Here is a 21,140-nt window from a genome sequence, read left to right on the forward strand (position 1 = left end):
CTCTCTCTGTCTCTCTCTGTCTCTCTCTGTCTCGCTCTCTCTGTCTCTCTCTGTCTCGCTCTCTCTGTCTCTCTCTGTCTCGCTCTCTCTGTCTCTCTCTGTCTCGCTCTCTCTGTCTCTCTCTGTCTCGCTCTCTCTGTCTCGCTCTCTCTCTCTAGCTTCATTTCCCTTTATATTTATCTGAATATATATTGTTCCTTTTCAATAAATGGAAATAGAAAGTGATGGAAATCTATTGCAGGACAGTCAGCATCTGAAAGGAAAGGCTGGGTTTGTGCCTGGACTGATCCTGGCCCCTCGATATAACTCCTGGCCCCTCGAAATAACTCCTGGCCCCTCGAAATAACTCCTGGCCCCTCGAAATAACTCCTGGCCCCTCGAAATAACTCCTGGCCCCTCGAAATAACTCCTGGCCCCTCGATATAACTCCTGGCCCCTCGGTATAACTCCTGGCCCCTCGGTATAACTCCTGGCCCCTCGAAATAACTCCTGGCCCCTCGAAATAACTCCTGGCCCCTCGGTATAACTCCTGGCCCCTCGGTATAACTCCTGGCCCCTCGGTATAACTCCTGGCCCCTCGGTATAACTCCTGGCCCCTCGGTATAACTCCTGGCCCCTCGGTATAACTCCTGACCGGGCTGTGTATCCACAGGAGTGCACTCTCTCCATTCTCTGTGAACAAGCCGAGACAGTGTCAGAAGGCTGTTTAACTGTGGGATGCCTCACAGTGGAGTTTGATTCTGCCCTTACACACGTGTACTGTCCACAGGACTGGGAAGCCTGGCTGATTTGAGGGGGGGCGATGGATGCAGATATTCCCTCCCTGGCCCAGTGACACTGAGGCTAATTCTCGTGCTCAAACTGCTGCCCAGCTGAGACCAGTTACTGAGCACAGACTAGGGATGGAACTTGGAACCTTCCTGGCTTTTATTGTGTCTTGGGAAACCTCAGTGAATATAGGAACAGGAGGAGGCCATTCAGCCCCTCGAGCCTGTTCTGCCATTCAATTAGATCATGGCTGATCTGTATCTTAACTCCATTTACCCGCCTTGGTTCTGTGACCCTTAATCCCCTCACCCAACAAAAATCGATCAATCTCAGTTTTGAAATTTTTAATTGACCCCCAGCCCCAGCTTTTTTGGGGGAGAGAGTTCCAGATTTCCACTCCCCTTTGTGTGAAGAAATGCTTCCTGACATCACCCCTGAACGGCCTGGCTCTAATTTTAAGGTTCTGCCCCCTTGTTCTGGACTCCCCCCACCAGAGGAAATAGTTTCTCTCTATCGACCCTATCAAATCCTTTAATGATCTTAAACCCCTCGATTAGATCACCCCTTGATCTTCGATACTCGAGGGAGTACGAGCCTGGTCTACAGTGAAGACCATGAGCTGAAACACAGACACCTCCTGCCCTTCATTAACTCAGTTGCTGCTGTGCCCATGAACAGTTTGTCTCCTTGTGCTGTAAAGAGTCCTTGTGCTTCGAGCCGTGCAGTGTAAGCACAACTGGGACTCGAGTGTACAGGACCGGAATAAACTCGTGTTTGACTGGTCCCAAACCGCCATTGATATAATAACAACAACCTGCATTTATATAGCGCCTTTAATGTAATAAAACATCCCAAGCTGCTTCACCGGAGCGATTATCAGGCAGAATTTGACACCGAGTCACATTTGGAGATATTGGGACAGGGGAAGAGGAGGAGAGAGAGGCGGAGAGGTTTAGGGAGGGAATTCCAGACTCGGTCCTACACCTGTAACTGCTTTCTCAGCCATTTATCTAAGCAATTTCTCCTTGAATTGGGGTCACTGCCTGCCTTTCTGGGCAGTTTGTTCTGTAAATAGTGTAGTTATGTGTAGTTCTGCCGTGTATAATAAATTTCAACTGCTTGATAACCAGGGAGGGAGGGAGATCTGGAATCTCTAATTGTTCAGCACTGGCCCAAACCTCCCCTCCCTCTCCAGAAAGAGTTTGTTTGATTATGAGAAGGTTCTCTGGGCATTGAGCAGAAAGGCTGATGAACATGGACACCCTTGTGTTGTGGCGCTGGGCAGTCCTGGGGTTTGAACCATTGACGATAACGTCCTTTGTCAGTTATGTTGAGGGCCTCGCTTTTCCCGAAATATCTCGGCTCCCCGACGGATCAGCAGCTAAACTTGAACAGACCAGTTATGCCCCAGGTTCTGTCTCGAGTACGTGTGGAGTTAGACAATCTCAGCATGAGTGACAGTGCCCCTGGGTGAGGGAGGGGGAAATCGGCCCGAGTTCCCACTCCTGTACGCTGCCCAGTGAACCCTGGACGATGCGTGTGATCATCGAGGAGCGGGAGCAAGATCCAGGACACCATGTCCTGCCGAAAGTCACAGTCTGGACTCCCACATGAAGAGTCGATACTTGGGTAAAGAACCAGAGTGTGTCCCCTGTCCAGCGAGGAGTCAACATCATAGAATCTCACAGCACAGAATGAGGCCATTCGGCCCATCGTGCCTGTGCTGGCTCTTTGAAAGAGCTATCCAATTAGTCCCACTCCCCTGCTCTTTCCCCACAGCCCTGTAAATTTTTCCCCTTTAAGTATTTATCTAATTCCCTTTTGAAAGTTATTATTGAATCTGCTTCCACCGCCCTTTCAGGCAGCGCATTCCAGATCATCACAACTCACTGCGTAAAATAAATTTCCTCATCTCCCCCTCTGGCTTTTTTGCCGATCACCTTAAATCTGTGTCCTCTGGTTACCGACCCTCCTGCCACTGGAAACGGTTTCTCCTTATTTAATCTATCAAAACCCTTCATGATTTTGAATACCTCGATCAAATCTCCCCTCAACCTTCTCTGCTCTAAGGAGAACAGTCCCAGCTTCTCCAGTCTCTCCCCGTAACTGAGGTCTCTCATCCCCACCTGACATCCTTCCTAAATTACCATCTTCAATTGAGGCAGGCGATAAATTGATGGAACAGGTGCCCGAGTCAGAGGGGCTGAATGGCTGCTACAGAGTAGAGAGAGATGAAGATTTCTTTCTCATCTCCCCCCCCCCCTCCCCTCCCCAGTGCTCCTGACCGAGTTCCCTATCTCAGCCAGGCTGGTTGGGGAGGCTCCGAGCAGAGCAAGGTTTTTGTTTGTGTGGGAGGGGGAGGCAAAATGCCGAGCTGAGATGAGACGTCATGGTGTTCACGTGTGCTGCTCCAGTCATCGGATAAAAGGAGATTTGACGGGGGTCTGAGAGCAGCCCGGTCACTGAGGGTCAGTGATCGGGGGGAGGGGAGTGAGAGCTGACCGAGTGTTAAGAGTCTGAGGGATGAAGAAACATTTTCTTGTGAAATAGTCTCCCTGATTAAATGAAAGATTTTTACCTCATGAAAATATCAAGTAGACTATTTAAAAAAAAAAAAATTCCTTTTCTCTTCCCCATCAAACCGTAGGGCGAGGAGATTGGAATGCTGGGAGAGGTGACTCACTTACAGACTATTCTAGAAGACCTGACGAACCTGACTGCCGATCCCCAGAAACTGCCTCCTGCCAGTGAACAGGTGAGTGGCTCTTGACTCCTCCGAGTCACCTTCCTCCCCCTCTCGCTCCTCCAGCAGCATCGATCTCTTTTTAGGGTACGGATCTTCGAGCTCAACTGGCCAATAGTCACTGTGAGCCTTGCTGTTTGACTGCAGTGGGCATCGCACTCTAGAATGTCCACACACACAGGAATCACAGGCCAGTGGTCACGGGTGGGAGCCCTGGCTGATTTCCCCCCTCCCAGGCCTGGCCCCCTTGCTGCGTCACCGGCTGTAATGGTTCAGCTCAGCCCGGGAATGAATCTGGGAATCCTGCTGCTCTGTTGGGATCAACCAAGCAACGAATAAACTCACTGAAACATCTCTGGAGCCTCCCAACTCTCAGGAGCGAATAGCGTTCTCTCCCGGGCGACGCACGGATAGGTTGAACTGCTTTTATGTATTCAAATAATCTATTTTTTTAAAAGAAAAAAATAATAAAAAAAATTCAGCCAATGTGTGCTTCACCTGGTTACAGCACCAGTGACACAATCCGCAGCCCAGGGACGTAAAACAGTAATGTGCATTTATACAGTGCCTTGTTGGTACGGTAGTGGTTCTGTTACTGGACTAATAATCCAGAGAACGGGAGTTCAAACCCCACCCTGGCATTTTGAGAATTTGAATTAATTTTATAAATCTAGAAACAAAAATCTGGTCTCAGTAAAAGTGACCATGAAGCTGTCGGATTGTCTTAAAAACCCAACTGGCTCGTTAATGTCCTTTAGGGAAGGAAACCTGCCGTCCTTACCCGGTCTGGGCCTAAGTGTGACACCAGTCCCCAAACCAACGTGATCGACCCTGATCTGCCCTGTGAAGGGGCCGAGTGAGACACTCGATTGTATCAAACCCATGACCGGCGTTTCAAGAAGGCCCAGCCACCCTCACAGGGCAACTCAGGAGGGGCAATAAATGCGGGACGGATTATTCTGCCAGTTTGGAGCGTTGTTTAAGCCACCGTCTCCCTTCACGTTTGCAATGTCTGTTTTGTTTTCACTTTAAATGAGCCGAATTAGAGTTTAGTTGTTGCTGCCGAGGGTAGAAATGAATTTGTAAATGTCTGGCTGCAGATTTGAGGGAATCAGACTGAAACAGACTAGTTTTATTTTTCTGTTTTTTGAAAATAAATGTTGAAGTGTAACGGAACTTTTACCTGGTCAATTATAAAGAGGGAACGGGTAGTTTGAAACACACCGGGCAGAACTCACACCAGATATTTATTTTAAGGTCACATTTATCCAGCACGGCCTCGATGGGCCGAATGGCGGCCTCCTGTTCTGAAACCGTTCCACAGTGCCCTTCCCATCATTCCATGTGGCAGGAGATTGGCTTAATTTCCCACGGGTCCTCAGACCGGGCGCGGTTTCTGACGTGTTTTCTGTTCTCTGCAGGTGATCTTGGATTTGAAGGTGGCGGATGATTACAACTACTCCTATCACACCCCCCCCTCGTCCCCCGGCAGCACCCAGTCCCGCAGGGGGACCATGAACAGGTGGGCAGGCTATGCTTCATTCACAAACTTATCCATCTTGTTATCAGTACAGTCCTTCTCTCCCTCTCTATCTCCCTCTCCCTCGCTCACTCTCCCTCTCTGTCGCGCTCTCCCTCTCTGTCGCGCTCTCCCTCTCTGTCGCGCTCTCCCTCTCTGTCGCGCTCTCCCTCTCTGTCGCGCTCTCCCCCTCCCTCGCGCTCTCCCCCTCCCTCGCGCTCTCCCCCTCCCTCGCGCTCTCCCCCTCCCTCGCGCTCTCCCCCTCCCTCGCGCTCTCCCCCTCCCTCGCGCTCTCCCCCTCCCTCGCGCTCTCCCCCTCCCTCGCGCTCTCCCCCTCCCTCGCGCTCTCCCCCTCCCTCGCGCTCTCCCCCTCCCTCGCGCTCTCCCCCTCCCTCGCGCTCTCCCCCTCCCTCGCGCTCTCCCCCTCCCTCGCGCTCTCCCCCTCCCTCGCGCTCTCCCCCTCCCTCGCGCTCTCCCCCTCCCTCGCGCTCTCCCCCTCCCTCGCGCTCTCCCCCTCCCTCGCGCTCTCCCCCTCCCTCGCGCTCTCCCCCTCCCTCGCGCTCTCCCCCTCCCTCGCGCTCTCTCCCTCGCGCTCTCTCCCTCGCGCTCTCTCCCTCGCGCTCGCTCTCCCTCGCGCTCGCTCTCCCTCGCGCTCGCTCTCCCTCGCGCTCGCTCTCCCTCGCGCTCGCTCTCCCTCGCGCTCGCTCTCCCTCGCGCTCGCTCTCCCTCGCGCTCGCTCTCCCTCGCGCTCGCTCTCCCTCGCGCTCGCTCTCCCTCGCGCTCGCTCTCCCTCGCGCTCGCTCTCCCTCGCGCTCGCTCTCCCTCGCGCTCGCTCTCCCTCGCGCTCGCTCTCCCTCCCTCTCCCTCGCGCTCGCTCTCCCTCCCTCTCCCTCGCGCTCGCTCTCCCTCCCTCTCCCTCGCGCTCGCTCTCCCTCCCTCTCCCTCGCGCTCGCTCTCCCTCCCTCTCCCTCTCCCTCGCGCTCCCTCTCCCTCGCGCTCCCTCTCCCTCGCGCTCCCTCTCCCTCGCGCTCCCTCTCCCTCGCGCTCCCTCTCCCTCGCGCTCCCTCTCCCTCGCGCTCCCTCTCCCTCGCGCTCCCTCTCCCTCGCGCTCCCTCTCCCTCGCGCTCCCTCTCCCTCGCGCTCCCTCTCCCTCGCGCTCCCTCTCCCTCGCGCTCCCTCTCCCTCGCGCTCCCTCTCCCTCGCGCTCCCTCTCCCTCGCGCTCCCTCTCCCTCGCGCTCCCTCTCCCTCGCGCTCCCTCTCCCTCGCGCTCCCTCTCCCTCGCGCTCCCTCTCCCTCGCGCTCCCTCTCCCTCGCGCTCCCTCTCCCTCGCGCTCCCTCTCCCTCGCGCTCCCTCTCCCTCGCGCTCCCTCTCCCTCGCGCTCCCTCTCCCTCGCGCTCCCTCTCCCTCGCGCTCCCTCTCCCTCGCGCTCCCTCTCCCTCTCGCTCCCTCTCCCTCGCGCTCCCTCTCCCTCGCGCTCCCTCTCCCTCGCGCTCCCTCTCCCTCGCGCTCCCCCTCCCTCGCGCTCCCCCTCCCTCGCGCTCCCCCTCCCTCGCGCTCCCCCTCCCTCGCGCTCCCCCTCCCTCGCGCTCCCCCGCCCTCGCGCTCCCTCGCTCTCGCGCCCCCCCTCCCTCGCTCTCGCGCCCCCCCTCCCTCGCTCTCGCGCTCTCCGTGTATCGTCCTATACATTCTTCCTCACTCTACATCCAAACTGTGTTCAATTCGAGACTCTTTGCCCCGTTCATTTTCACCACCTTAAATTAATGGAATTCCTGACCTCCCTCAGAAGCTTAAAGCCAATCTTGGCATCAGCTAATCGCTGAGTAGCTCGTCCTCTCCTCCTGTTCCTCAGCGTGATGATATCCTGTGGGGTCGGGCCCTTCACCCGTGACAAATGCAAACAATGCTCACGGTTATTGTGTGGCTGGAGCCCAGCACTGAGTACTCACCACTAACTTCATCTTTTTATAGAAACAGTTCTGGTCTCCATATTATATAAAGGATATAGAGGCACTGGAGAAGGTGCAAAAAAGATTCACAAGGATGATACCAGAACGGAGAGGATATAATTATCAGGAAACGTTGAACAGGCTGGGGCTCTTTTCTCTAGAAAAGAGAAGACTGAGGGGTGACCTGATAGAGGTCTAAGATTATGAAAGGGTTTGATAGGGTACACATAGAGAAAATGTTTCCACTTGTGGGGAGACCAGAACTAGAGGCCAAGAATCTAAGATAGTCACTAATAAATCCAATAGGGAATTCAGGAGAAACTTCTTTACCCAGAGAGTGGTGGGAATGTGGAACTCACTCCCACAAGGAGTAGTTGAGGTGAATAGTGTAGATGGATTTAAGGGGAAGCTGGATAAACACATGAGGGAGAAAGGAATAGAAGGATATGCTGATAGGGTGAGATGAAGTAGGGAGGGAGGAGGCTTGTGTGGAGCATAAACACCAGCATGGACCTGTTGGGCTGAATGGCCTGTTTCTGTGCTGTAAATTCTGTGTAATTCTGTGCAGTGTTGTTCTCGGCTATGGGACCAGTACGGTGCTGGGGTCTTTGTGCAGGGCTGACAATGATTGCATCAGCGTGATGAAGGGAAACTACCGAGGGATTTGAGGATGGAGCAGGAGTTTGAAGTGATGGATTAAAACTGCGGGGGGGAACACAATTTCAAACGTACAAATGGTGCAACAGAAAACAAACCCAGTTTCTCTCCCTCTGTTTCCCGCAGCAGTTCCCAGTACCTACAAGCTGCAGGAAGGCATCCAAATATCCCCTCTTTCGAGTCCGCCTCCCCATCGATGGAAACGCTCCATATCCGCCCTCCCTCTGTCTCGACGACCGACGGTACCAGCCAGGTAAGGATGGAGTCGGCTCCCAGCCAGCTTGTCGTTACTGTGAAGTGAGTGTTACAAATTGGAGAGCCAGGTGGTGAAGGATAAAATACTAGAGCCTGATCTTCAGTTGCTTCCAAGCCTCTATTCACAGAGATTCTCCTCACACTCACCACACCCTGGATCAGCTCTCGTATATCGAGGATACAAGACAGTCCCCAATTGACCAAACGGCCTGAATACAATTAACACTCATTGATATAAACCACATGATACCATTAGCAGGGAGTCCCGCTATTGGCTCCTGGCTCAGTGTTGCTGTAGGATTGGTCAAACCACTGAGACCGCTGGAGGGACGATTCTGCAGGAAAACCCGAAAATCATCCATTGGTGAAGTGGAAACAATTCTGTGCCTGGAAATCTGCCGGGTTTCAGGGCCTTGGGCTGAGAGCAGCAGCATTTGGGGCTGTTGGAGAGATTATCGATTGGGGAAGGGGGGAAGGGGGGGGAGGGGCGAGGGGGGGAGGGGCATGGCCTTGTTTATTGAGCTTGTCCTACAGTTCAGGAAGATTTTCACCCAATCGTTGTGTTACAGTGAATCTTTTTTTGTCCCTAATTCTCTCCCCTCTGTTTCAACGCCCCGAGGTATTTCGGGGTTCTCTGAACACGGGATTATCTTGGACACCATGCTTCATGCGTGAGATTACACAAGGAATGTGAGAAGGCAGTTTGACGATGGGGGGAATCACGACAGCCAGACCCGATCCTGCCCCCCCCCTCCGTGTTTAGACATTTTCCAGCAGGGTCACTGGACTGCGATCAGGAATTCTGACCGTAACAGCTGCTACAATAACTGCGATGTGACGTGCACCTTGTACTGCCTGCATACACTCGACCCAATGAAATACCATATTCTTAAAGAACAGGGGATAACGTGCTCTGTACAACAACAACTTGCATTTATATAGCGCCTTTAATGTGGTAAAAGTCACAGGAGTGTAATCAGACAAAAATTGACATTGAACCAAAGAAGGAGATATTAGGCAGGTGACTAAAAGCTTGGTCAAAGAGGGAGGTTTTAAGGAGCATCTTAAAGGAGGAGAGAGAGGCGGAGAGGTTTAGGGAGGGAATTCTAGAGCTCAGGGCCCAGGCAGCTGAAGGCACGGCCGCCAATGGTGGAGTGAAGGGAATGGGAGATGGACAAGAGGCCAGAATTGGAGGAACGTGTTATACTCGTGTTATACTCGTGTTATACTCGTGTTATACTCGTGTTATACTCGTGTTATACTCGTGTTATACTCGTGTTATACTCGTGTTACATGGTGATCAGTGGGGTTCCTTACTCACTGCCCCCAACTCTCAATCCACATATGTGCCTCCAATTTACACCAAACCATCCATCATTCCACATCCTGTTAGAGGTAATTTTACCTGGATGTTGATCCTGTAGTTTAAATCCCCCTCGTGTCCTGTGGCTCTCACTGGTCCACTGGTGTTGAAACTCCTCCAGTAGCTTGTGTAAGCCCAGTGTCTGCAGACTGACTCCCTCAACTTAGACCCAATTCTGTATTCACTCAGTGTCCACTTTCCAGCAAGGGTCACTGGTTAGCCCTGAGGAGCAGGAACCCTGTTTATCTCCCGCCTGCTCTGTTTCTAGCCCAAGGGCACTGACACCAATGGTGTCTTCCTAGTTGCTGCCCTGGCCGGGATCAGCAAACTCCCCTCGTGGTCTGGAGGCTGATGTCTGGCTGTTCTCCGTGGCTCAGTCACACACTGGGCAGTGCAATCTTCCGCTGAGAAAAGGCAATTGGTCACAACAAACCTGTCCTTTTCTGACAGATCTAAATCTCACCGACTCACCATCTCACCGACTCACCATCTCACCGACTCACCATCTCACCGACTCACCATCTCACCGACTCACCATCTCACCGACTCACCATCTCACTGACTCACCGACTCACCGACTCACCATCTCACTGACTTGCTGACTCACCGTCTCACCGACTCACCATCTCACCGACTCACCATCTCACCGACTTGCTGACTCACCGTCTCACCAACTCACCATCTCACCGACTCACCATCTCACTGACTTGCTGACTCACCGTCTCACCGACTCACCATCTCACCGACTCACCATCTCACTGACTTGCTGACTCACCGTCTCACCGACTCACCATCTCACCGACTCACCATCTCACCGACTCACCATCTCACCGACTCACCATCTCACCGACTCACCGACTCACCATCTCACCGACTCACCATCTCACCGACTCACCGACTCACCACATCCTTCAACTGTACTCTCTCCAGAAACACATCTGGTTACTCCTTGAACCGATTTATTCTGTAAGGTTCAATAACTTGGATTGGGAGCTTATTATCCGGGTCTGTTAACCTTGCGTGGTGAATATTTCATCTGTGCTTCCTCTCTTGCTCCCAACTTGCTAACTTGTGTCCCCTGAGAATTGAAGCTTTCTCTGGATCTGTTCTGTCAGGTTGGATTCAGAGTCCAGAAAACTCGGACTGGGTCACCTCGAAGGCTTCTCACCTCCAAAACAAGCAAACAAACTCAACTTCCTTCACCTCAGAGATTAAACAGCTTTAAACAATCATAAAGTGGGCAATGATCCTCAAGATTAACAAGAATTCAAAAACAATTTCTGTCCAAACCTTTTCTCAATAAATATACGACATGAGTCCATGGCATTTCACACGGAGAGTCAGGGCCTGGTGTGGCCTTCAGGTGTAGTGGGGTTAGAGACGGGGAATGATTGGGCCGGGCGGGGCACACAGATATAATTTGCCTCTGTAAACTTATCCCCCAGTGGAGGTGCTGTGTTTCCCCATTGAGCTCTGGGCTGCTACGGTTTAATTGTTTCCCCCAAGGAGATTGTGGGCTGAGCTTCACTGAGCACAGACCAGAAATTGAACCCAGGATCTTCTGGTCTCTATTTCCTAAACTTTGACCATTGTATTTTTTCTCCTTTCTTCTTTACTCTCCTCCTTTATTTCTGTGCAAAACTTTGCAGCTCCGCTGAAGGGAAAGAAAAGGCCCAGAAATTGAGTGTTTCCAACATATTGTGGTCCTGCATCCCGCTTCAGATGGGCATTGAGCTCAGTACTTGAGAAAGAGCAGGGAGTCCTCCCAGTGTCCCGGCCAATATATCCCACTCAACCAGCATCACCAAACTAATAGAATAGTGGCTGTTCGCCCATCTCACTGCGGCGTGCGCGCGGGGGACTCTGCGGCGTGCGCGCGGGGGACTCTGCGGCGTGCGCGCGGGGGACTCTGCGGCGTGCGCGCGGGGGACACTGCGGCGTGCGCGCGGGGGACTCTGCGGCGTGCGCGCGGGGGACTCTGCGGCGCGCGCGCGGGGGGACTCTGCGGCGCGCGCGCGGGGGACTCTGCGGCGCGCGCGCGGGGGACTCTGCGGCGCGCGCGCGGGGGACTCTGCGGCGCGCGCGCGGGGGACTCTGCGGCGCGCGCGCGGGGGACTCTGCGGCGCGCGCGCGGGGGACTCTGCGGCGCGCGCGCGGGGGACTCTGCGGCGCGCGCGCGGGGGACTCTGCGGCGCGCGCGCGGGGGACACAGCGGTTGCAGAATAGCTGCTGCTTTTGTTTACTGAAATAAACGCGTTGAGGTTACAACACAGAAACAGGCCATTCGGCCCAACCAGTCCATGTTGTGTTTATCCTCCACTCGAGCAAATAATTCTAATCACATTTATCCCCTGTTACAACACAGAAACAGGCCATTCGGCCCAACCAGTCCATGTTGTGTTTATCCTCCACTCGAGCAAATAATTCTAATCACATTTATCCCCTGTTCCCATATTCCTTCAACCACTTTCCCTTCATGCACCGTTCCAGTCTAATCTTGAATGGTGACTTAGTTCCTCAACCCTGGAAGTGAATCCCACAGCCTCTCAACTCTCCGTGTAATTCTAAAACTCTTACATTTAATCTTGTATCCCTGGCCCCTCGTTCTAGACCCTCAATCACAGGAAATAGTCACATTTATCTACCTTGTCCCATCCTCTCATAATTTTAAAGACTTCTATCATTATCGCCCCATAATCTGCGTTGTTCCAACGAAGAAAAGCAAACTGTCTGTACTTTGACAAAAAGGATTCATTTGTTGACGTTTTCTAAATATCTTCTGGGATTTTGTTCCATTTTAAGCTGCAGTTAGAATATTGAACCAATTTTGGGTTTCCAACTGTCAGAATGTCAAGCCCGTGGAGTGGATACAGAAAGGATTCACGATGATATCAGGAACAAGAGGCTTTAGTTATGAGGAGGGACTGGAGAAACTGGGGCTCGTTTCATTGTCTCGAAGGCCGCCTTGGAGAACGCTCAAGGTCATTCAGCCACCGACCTTCGGGTAAGCGTACTCCAAGGCGGCCTTCGAGACACACGACAACGCAAAATCGTCGAGCAGAAATTGATAGTCAAGTTCCGCACCCATGAGGACGGCCTCAACCGGGATCTTGGGTTCATGTCACGCTACACGTAACCCCACCAGCAAGGGGAAAAAAAAGTTATCTGTTTTTAATATTCTCTCTCTCTCTCTCTCTCTCTGCCTTTCGGATCTCTTTCTCTCTGTCTGTATAATTTGACACAATGTATATTCAGTGTACTGGGACCTACTGTTTTCCGTGGCTGACCTGTCTGAACACCAACGACACCTTTTGATTGGTGTGATGCTGTCCCAGCCTAGTATAAGATATGCGATTTGAGAACCTTTCACTCACTCACCTGACGAAGGGGATAATCTCCGAAAGCTTGTGATTTTAAAATAAATTTGTTGGACTATAACCTGGTGTAAGATTCCGTACATTAGAATTCCAGGCCTTGTATCGGTTCTGTTAGTGTGACAAAGTAAACCCTTCCGGTCCCTCGGACCTCCCCCACCCCCACCAATTCCCTCCTCTCCCCAGGATGTCTGCCTATGCAGCTAAATCCGCAGGACAGGACCCCAGGTCCCCTGCCCTCCCCGGGCCCCCCCCTGCCCTCCCCGGGCCCCCCCCTGCCCTCCCCGGGCCCCCCCCGGCCCTCCCCGGGCCCCCCCCCCTGCCCTCCCCGGGCCTCCCCGGGCCCCCCCCGGCCCTCCCCGGGCCCCCCCTGCCCTCCCCGGGCCCCCCCCCTGCCCTCCCCGGGCCCCCCCCCGGCCCTCCCCAGGCCCCCCCCTGCCCTCCCCGGGCCCCCTGATTGTGCAATTTTGCTCAGCCTCTCCCACTGAGGTGCATGTGATACAGGCGGGAGTGGGAAGATGGGACTTTTTCCTCCTGGTGGTTTTCCCTGGGGGGCAGTTTCACGGGTGCCTCGTTGACAGGAGCACTGGGAGGGGGGAGGGGGGAACGGGGGGAGGGGAACCTCAGCTCGTTAAAGGGAAAAGGGCCGAGTACACATTGCGCTGAAACAAGAATTAGATTCAAGGTGAAAGACTGAGCGAACTTTTATTCTGTGTTAAACCTGTTTTTACGGCGGTGCGATGTTAAACCGTGTTGGACAGGCTACCAGCGAATCCCTGTGCTTTCCAAGGGGTTTAATGAAACAAAATAAATCAGAAGCTGTTCGAGATTATGATTTCTAATCTTCTGCTTCCTCTCTTCTCTTCTGTGTTTCCTTTTCCTTTTTGCTTTAATTACCGGCTTAACCTGCAGATATCTACCAGCTCAGCATCTTCCGAAGCTTCAGAAACCTGCAGGTCGGTTAGTGAGAGCAGCTCTCCCACCTCTCTCTGTTCTGGCTCCACGACTGGGCAGTGGGCAGCCCCCAGCAAGGTGATAACAGCCTGTTACAGCGACGGTTTGAGTACTGGGTCCCGGCGGAAGGTCAGGGTAACACACACGGAGGATTGGTTCCCGTCCACGTTGTGTAAATGTGGAGCTGGGATAACTGGAACTGACCGTGTGACTCCTCGAGGGGGAGAATGGTGTCCTGAGCTGTACCGTGTCTGGGTGAGGGTGGGCTCCCCTCGTTAGGAACTCGATGTGCCTCACAAGGGGAGCGGCGGGGGGGGGGGCTAGTGGGGTCAAAGAAGGTATTTCAGAGAGCAAAGTTTAGAGTCTGAGAAGGAGGGGATCGCGGGTAGTGGGCGAGGGGATTCAGCAGGAGAACGAGTCAGGCTCGGTGCTGGAGGATTCAGTAACTGGCCGGAGACGGGGCAACAGTCAACCAGCGTCATCGCAAGACACAAATTAATTGTTATCCAATGATGAACTTCACGAGGCAAATTTGAGGGGGAGCTTGACATCGTCAGTTAGATTTGATGGAGGAAATTTCCCCCTTTATTCTGTATTTCTTGCCCCCTTTTACTCTGTTGATCAGAAGGTGAGAGGGGGGGGTGGGGGAGAGGGGGGGGGTGGGGGAGAGGGGGGGATGGGGGAGAGGGCTATCTGTTCCCAGGCCCCAGCCTGTGCCCTTCCAACCGTCCCCTGGCTCTGCCACCTCCCCTCCTCACCCTCCCCTCCCCTCCCTCCTCACCCTCCCCTCCCTCCCCTCCCTCCTCACCCTCCCCTCCCCCCTCACCCTCCCTCCCCTCCTCTCCCTCCCGTCCCTCCCCTCCCTCCTCACCCTCCCTCCCTCCCCTCCCCTCTCTCCCTCCCTCCCTCCCTCCACTCTGCAGCTCCCACTTGCCATGACTTCAGATCTCAGGAGGAAAGGGTGCAATTTGGAGCAGTGAAAGTTTCACTGAATGTTTCTTGACACAGATAACGACAGAGTAATTGGAAAATTAATTCTGATCAGCTAATTGGTGTCGCTAAGATCCCAATAAAGTTTAATTCACAGAGGCAGAAATTTTTATTCTACGTCCATTTGTATTCTGAAAACACTGGGGTCCAGGGTCTGTCACTGTATAACACTGGGGGACAGTACTGGTGGGTACAGGTCTGTCCCTGTATAACACTGGGGTACAGTACTGGTGGGTACAGGTCTGTCACTGTATAACACTGGGGTACAGTACTGGTGGGTACAGGTCTGTCACTGTATAACACTGGGGTACAGTACTGGTGGGTACAGGTCTGTCACTGTATAACACTGGGGTACAGGTCTGTCCCTGTATAACACTGGGGGGCACAGTATTGGGGGTGCAGGTCTGGGAGTACGGTATTGGGTTAGGGTTAGAGTTAGGGTACAGTATTTGGGGTACAGGTCTGGGGGTACGGGTCTGGGGGTTCAGTATTGGGGGTTCGGTATTGGGGGTACGGGTCTGGGGGTACGGGTCTGGGGGTACGGGTCTGGGGGTACGGGTCTGGGGGTACGGGTCTGGGGGTTCGGTATTGGGGGTTCGGGACTGGGGGTACGGTATTGGGGGTCTGGGGGTACGGTATTGGGGGTCTGGGTTACGGTATTGGGGGTTCAGTATTGGGGGTACGGTATTGGGGGTCTGGGGGTTCGGTATTGGGGGTTCAGTATTGGGGGTTCAGTAGGTCTGGGGGTACGGATTGTCCGTGTTTGTAGCTGACTATGTTGACGTGCTGAATTCTAAGTTACGTTTATTTCCCAGCACGGTGACTATCAGGAGTGTTGGATTAGGTTTGATTTTCTCCTCCAGTTTTCCGATTCCTGTACACTCACCCCACAGACTCCACTGGAGATTGTGTGTGGTGTTAGAATCATCCCTGTTCTATTATCTTCATTCTGAATGATCAGTCAGCCTGTCTCGGGTGATGGGGGTGAGTCTTATGTCCCACCTCACTCATCATTATCTTGCTGCCTTTGCTGGACACTCCCACAGACCGGCAATACCTGAGACAGTGTCATCTGTGCCCTTAACCCTCTCCTCCTGCCCCACACTACAAACACCAGCAATAAATCCAATCCGGCCATGCAGTAACTGCCTGCTAACACAATCAACGCACAGTACAGGAGGAGCACATTTACAGGCAGACTCTCTACTGCAGCTCGCCAGCACTGATCCCAGTAAAGGGCCCTCACCAATAATCTGCTCGCCGAGGCTCAGTTTGGGATTCACCAGAACCTCTCGGCTCCAGACCTCATCACCGCCTTGATCCAGACATGGAGACGAGAGCTCAAAGCCAGAGGAGAGGTGAGAGTGACTGCCCTCGACATTGAGTGTGGCCCAAGGAGCCGCACACTGGTGTGGGGGCTGGAGTCACGTACAGGCCCAGACCGGGGAAGGACGGCAGGATTCCTTCCCTAAAGGACATTAGTGACCCAGTTGGGTTTTTACGACAATCCGACAGTTTCACAGTCACTCTTACTGAGACCAGATTTTTATTTCCAGATATTTTAAAAACCGAATTCAAATTCTGAAACTGGCCGTGGTGGGATTTGAACTCACGCTCTCGGCATTATTAGTCCAGTAACAGAACCCACAACACTCCCGTACACCCTCTCATTAGAAATCGCAGACACGGTAAACCCTCCAGCACTGAGAGTTGTTGAGGACGAGAGAGTATTTGGCATGAATGAGAAAAATGAAAGTATTTTTCGAGGCAGCTTTAGCGATGGTGGAGAGGTGTGGGCCAGCACTTAGACCAAGAATGGAAATTAACGGTGTGCTGCTGGGAATATTGTCCCTTCCCCAGAGATGGTCCCTTCCTTGGAGGGAGGGGGAGGAATGAGAACTGAAAAAGGGAAGTGAATGAACGTCAGTAGGAATCATGGGGAGTGTCTTCATTTTAATCCCATTAGGGTCTTGCTCGGGGGGTTCCTTTAGCAAAGTGATGAATTGTCAGCTGTAATTGTGGGACTCGCCTATCTCTCTCGTATCATTGCTGGTTCTTCAGATATTGGAACAACTAAAAATGGATTCCTATCGGGAGTTGCAGTCCTGGCACTCCTAGGCTCTCACTAGTCAGTCACTGTACGTCGTAGACCCAAACCCTGCTGATCGGGAGGCTTATGGACTGCCCCTGATTTCCGCTGGGTGGTAATGTCATGTGTTGTTGGTCTCCATTATCTCAGGCTCAGGAAAGAAAAAATCAGGCAGATTTCCAGCCTTAAAGGGTTAAATTACGAGGACAGGTTTGTATTCCCTCGAGTTTAGAAGGTTGAGGGGGATCTGATTAAGTTGTTTAAAATGATAAGGAGATTTGATAGGGCAGATAGAGGGAAACTATTTCCTCTGGTGGGGGGAGTCCAGAACAAGGGGGAATAATCTTAAAATTAGAGCCAGGCCGTTCAGGGGTGATGTCAGGAAGCACTTCTTCACACAAAGGGGAGTGGGAATCTGGAACTCTCTCCCCCAAAAAGCTGTGGATGCTGAGGTCAATTGAAATTTTCGAGACTGAAGTCGATAGATTTTTTTAGGTACGGATATCAAGGGATATGGATCAAAGACAGGTCAATAGAATTAAGATACAGATCAGACATAATCTAATACAATGGGGGAACAGGTTTGAGGGTCTGAAAGGCCTCTTCCTGTTCCTGTGTAACAGGCTCGAGGGGCTGAATGGCCTCCTCCTGTTCCTGTGTAACAGGCTCGAGGGGCTGAATGGCCTCCTCCTGTTCCTGTGTAACAGGCTCGAGGGGCTGAATGGCCTCCTCCTGTTCCTGTGTAACAGGCTCGAAGGGCTGAATGGCCTCCTCCTGTCCAGCTGGAAGGTGCATGGGTGGTTTTGGGCCAAGATCAGGCTTGGCTGCGATGACCTCCCTCCCCCCCCCGATGTCTGTCGCCTCTCACTGTCGAGGTCGATGCTCACCAGAGGGCTACAGCCCCCCAGGGAACTGAACCCCTGGAATCACCCTCAGTGGAAAAAGTTAGTGGGACAGGAAAATTGCAGTTTGGCTCCATTGAAGAGCAAGAAGGACGTTCCAAATGGCCAATTGTGTTTAACGGGGACGGGTTCTCAGAACGCTAACATTTCCTCACCTGTGACCTGCGATCAAACCCATATCAGACCTGATAGGTTGATGGTTTTGGAGCTGTGGATTATGCCTGTCTCCTCAACCCCTGTCCCAGTAGAGTTACATCGATAGTGTAAAGATACAATCCCCATTTCATACTCGGTGCAAAATCATTTCTAAACCTACCATCGGACAGATTATTCAGAATACAATAATTCAAAGAAATGTCGAGTGATTGAAGGCTTTGGTCTCTTTTTAAACCAGGACTGGGCAAAGGTGGGGCCCATGGAGCAACTGCAGGCCAACAACCCTCAGCAGAAGGAAGCGCCCGCTTATCGAAAGGTTGGAGAAAACGGCCCCCAAGCCCCAGCAGAGCCTGGTGTCCCAGCGAGCACGGACAGACCGCGGTCCATGACCTCCTCTGCTACTTGCAAGGTATCCCCACTGAAAAAGAAAGAAAGAAAGATTTGCATTTCTATAGCGCCTTTCACCACCTCAGGATGTCCCAAAGTGCTTTACAGCCAATGAAGTATTTTTTGAAGTGTAGTCACTGTTGTGATGTAGGAAACGCGGCAGTCAATTCACACACAGCAAGATCCCACAAACAGCAATGTGATAAATGACCAGATCATTTAGTGATGTTGGTTGAGGGATAAATATTGGCCCCAGGACACGGGGAGAACTCCCCTGCTTTTCTTTGAGATATTGTCATGGGATCTTTTATGTCGACCCGAGAGGGCAGACAGGGCCTCGATTTAACGTCTCAACCAAAAGACAGTGCCTCCGACAGTGCGGCGCTCCCTCAGTACCGACCCTCCGACAGTGCGGCGCTCCCTCAGTACCGACCCTCCGACAGTGCAGCGCTCCCTCAGTACCGACCCTCCGACAGTGCGGCGCTCCCTCAGTACCGACCCTCCGACAGTGCGGCGCTCCCTCAGTACCGACCCTCCGACAGTGCGGCGCTCCCTCACTACCGACCCTCTGACAGTGCAGCGCTCCCTCAGTACCGACCCTCTGACAGTGCGGCGCTCCCTCAGTACCGACCCTCCGACAGTGCGGCGCTCCCTCAGTACCGACCCTCCGACAGTGCGGCGCTCCCTCAGTACTGACCCTCCGACAGTGCGGCGCTCCCTCAGTACCGACCCTCCGACAGTGCGGCGCTCCCTCAGTACCGACCCTCCGACAGTGCGGCGCTCCCTCAGTACCGACCCTCCGACAGTGCGGCGCTCCCTCGGTACCGACCCTCCGACAGTGCGGCACTCCCTCAGTACTGGCACTGGGAGTGTTGGCCTGGATCACGTGCTCGAGTCTCTGGAGTGGGTCATGAACCCACGACCTTCTGACTCAGAGGTGAGAGAGATTCCTTGTGGCTGACAACTAACGAGTGATTGTTCGGCACCTCCCAGTCCCCGGGGCTGGAGTAACTTTATTGCCCTTTTAACCCAACCTCGAAAGAGCTTTCCTGGTGCCGGTGCAATGAGATGGGGGGTGGGGTCTGTGACCTGGAGCAATTGTTTAAACCACAGCTGAACGTCTGCCTTTTGTGGTCAGTGGCAAAGCTCCTGATGAGAGGCTAAACCAGATTAGGAGCAATTTAAATCTTTCATGGAAGTTGTGGCAGTGAGAAGCCAATATCTGTGCAGTGGCTTTGAGATATTGGACCTGCTCAGAGCTCTGCGGAATAGCGGGCGGTTTCAGTGCTGCCCCACAGCGCACGCAGCAAAGGGAGGAGCATTTTGGTGCATTAAGGCTAGAGTCCATGTCGGGTCGATTCTGTGAGGTGACTCCCGACAAGGAGCTTTGTTTGATGGGAGCCCTGTGCCCAATTTGCAAACCTCACGATTTTCCACTGATTCATTTTGATCACTGTGAGATTGGCCATGCGGTGACCTGGCCCGGTGATCTCTGTGCCAGATTACCGTGATCTGAGCTCCCTGCTTTAGACCAGGAGCCTCATAAATTTTACCCGGATGTATTTCTACTGGAAAATCAACCAAATGCTTCAATTTTTTTCCGCACTTTCTTCATATTTTAATAAACGGAACTGTTTCGGCTAAATCCTGAAGATTGGCCGTTGTTTGAGGCACCGGTGGAGTTTACCGGAGGGTGAGGACGGTGGAGTTTACCGGGGGGGTGTGGACGGTGGAGTTTACCGGGGGGTGTGGACGGTGGAGTTTACCGGGGGGTGTGGACGGTGGAGTTTACCGGGGGGTGTGGACGGTGGAGTTTACCGGGGGGTGAGGACGGTGGAGTTTACCGGGGGGTGAGGACGGTGGAGTTTACCGGGGGGGTGTGGACGGTGGAGTTTACCGGGGGGGTGTGGACGGTGGAGTTTACCGGGGGGTGAGGACGGTGGAGTTTACCGGGGGGTGTGGACGGCGGAGTTTACCAGGGGGTGTGGACGGCGGAGTTTACCGGGGGGGTGTGGACGGTGGAGTTTACCGGGGGGTGAGGACGGTGGAGTTTACCGGGGGGTGAGGACGGTGGAGTTTACCGGGGGGTGAGGACGGTGGAGTTTACCGGGGGGTGAGGACGGTGGAGTTTACCGGGGGGTGAGGACGGTGGAGTTTACCGGGGGGTGTGTGGACGGTGGAGTTTACCGGGGGGTGAGGACGGTGGAGTTTACCGGGGGGTGTGGACGGCGGAGTTTACCGGGGGGGTGTGGACGGTGGAGTTTACCGGGGGGTGAGGACGGCGGAGTTTACCGGAGGGTGAGGACGGTGGAGTTTACCGGGGGGTGAGGACGGCGGAGTTTACCGGAGGGTGTGGACGGTGGAGTTTACCGGGGGGTGTGGACGGCGGAGTTTACCGGGGGGTGAGGACGGTGGAGTTTACCGGGGGGTGTGCACGGTGGAGTTTACCGGGGGGTGAGGACGGTGGAGTTTACCGGGGGGTGAGGACGGCGGAGTTTACCGGAGGGTGTGGACGGTGGAGTTTACCGGGGGGTGTGCACGGTGGAGTTTACCGGGGGGTGAGGACGGTGGAGTTTACCGGGGGGTGAGGACAGTGGAGTTTACCGGAGGGTGTGCACGGTGGAGATTACCGGGGGGTGAGGACGGCGGAGTTTACCGGGGGGTGAGGACGGTGGAGTTTACCGGAGGGTGAGGACGGCGGAGTTTACCGGGGGGTGAGGACGGCGGAGTTTACCGGGGGGTGAGGACGGTGGAGATTACCGGGGGGTGAGGACGGCGGAGTTTACCGGGGGGTGAGGACGGCGGAGTTTACCGGAGGGTGTGCACGGTGGAGATTACCGGGGGGTGAGGACGGCGGAGTTTACCGGGGGGTGAGGACGGCGGAGTTTACCGGGGGGTGAGGACGGCGGAGTTTACCGGGGGGTGAGGACGGCGGAGATTACCGGGGGGTGAGGACGGCGGAGTTTACCGGGGGGTGAGGACGGTGGAGTTTACCGGGGGGTGAGGACGGTGGAGTTTACCGGGGGGTGTGGACG

At 54.0% G+C, this 21,140-nt stretch overlaps 1 protein-coding gene across 3 annotated transcripts in view; it reads left to right on the forward strand.

Moving 5' to 3' along the window:
• mtss1 (MTSS I-BAR domain containing 1) overlaps nt 1–21,140 on the forward strand; it is a 78,239-nt gene that overhangs the window by 40,215 nt on the left and 16,884 nt on the right. Inside the window, exons 3-7 of one of the 3 annotated variants that reach the window (XM_068000141.1) lie at nt 3,416–3,523; nt 4,933–5,033; nt 7,762–7,888; nt 13,540–13,659; nt 17,957–18,127. In XM_068000141.1, the coding sequence (XP_067856242.1) occupies nt 3,416–3,523; nt 4,933–5,033; nt 7,762–7,888; nt 13,540–13,659; nt 17,957–18,127 (627 nt within the window). The remainder of the gene's footprint in view (nt 1–3,415; nt 3,524–4,932; nt 5,034–7,761; nt 7,889–13,539; nt 13,660–17,956; nt 18,128–21,140) is intronic. The other 2 variants (XM_068000142.1, XM_068000143.1) reach the window with 2 other exon arrangements.

The sequence above is a fragment of the Heptranchias perlo genome, chromosome 19, assembly GCF_035084215.1.
Source record: "Heptranchias perlo isolate sHepPer1 chromosome 19, sHepPer1.hap1, whole genome shotgun sequence".
NCBI classification, from domain to species: Eukaryota; Metazoa; Chordata; class Chondrichthyes; order Hexanchiformes; family Hexanchidae; genus Heptranchias; species Heptranchias perlo.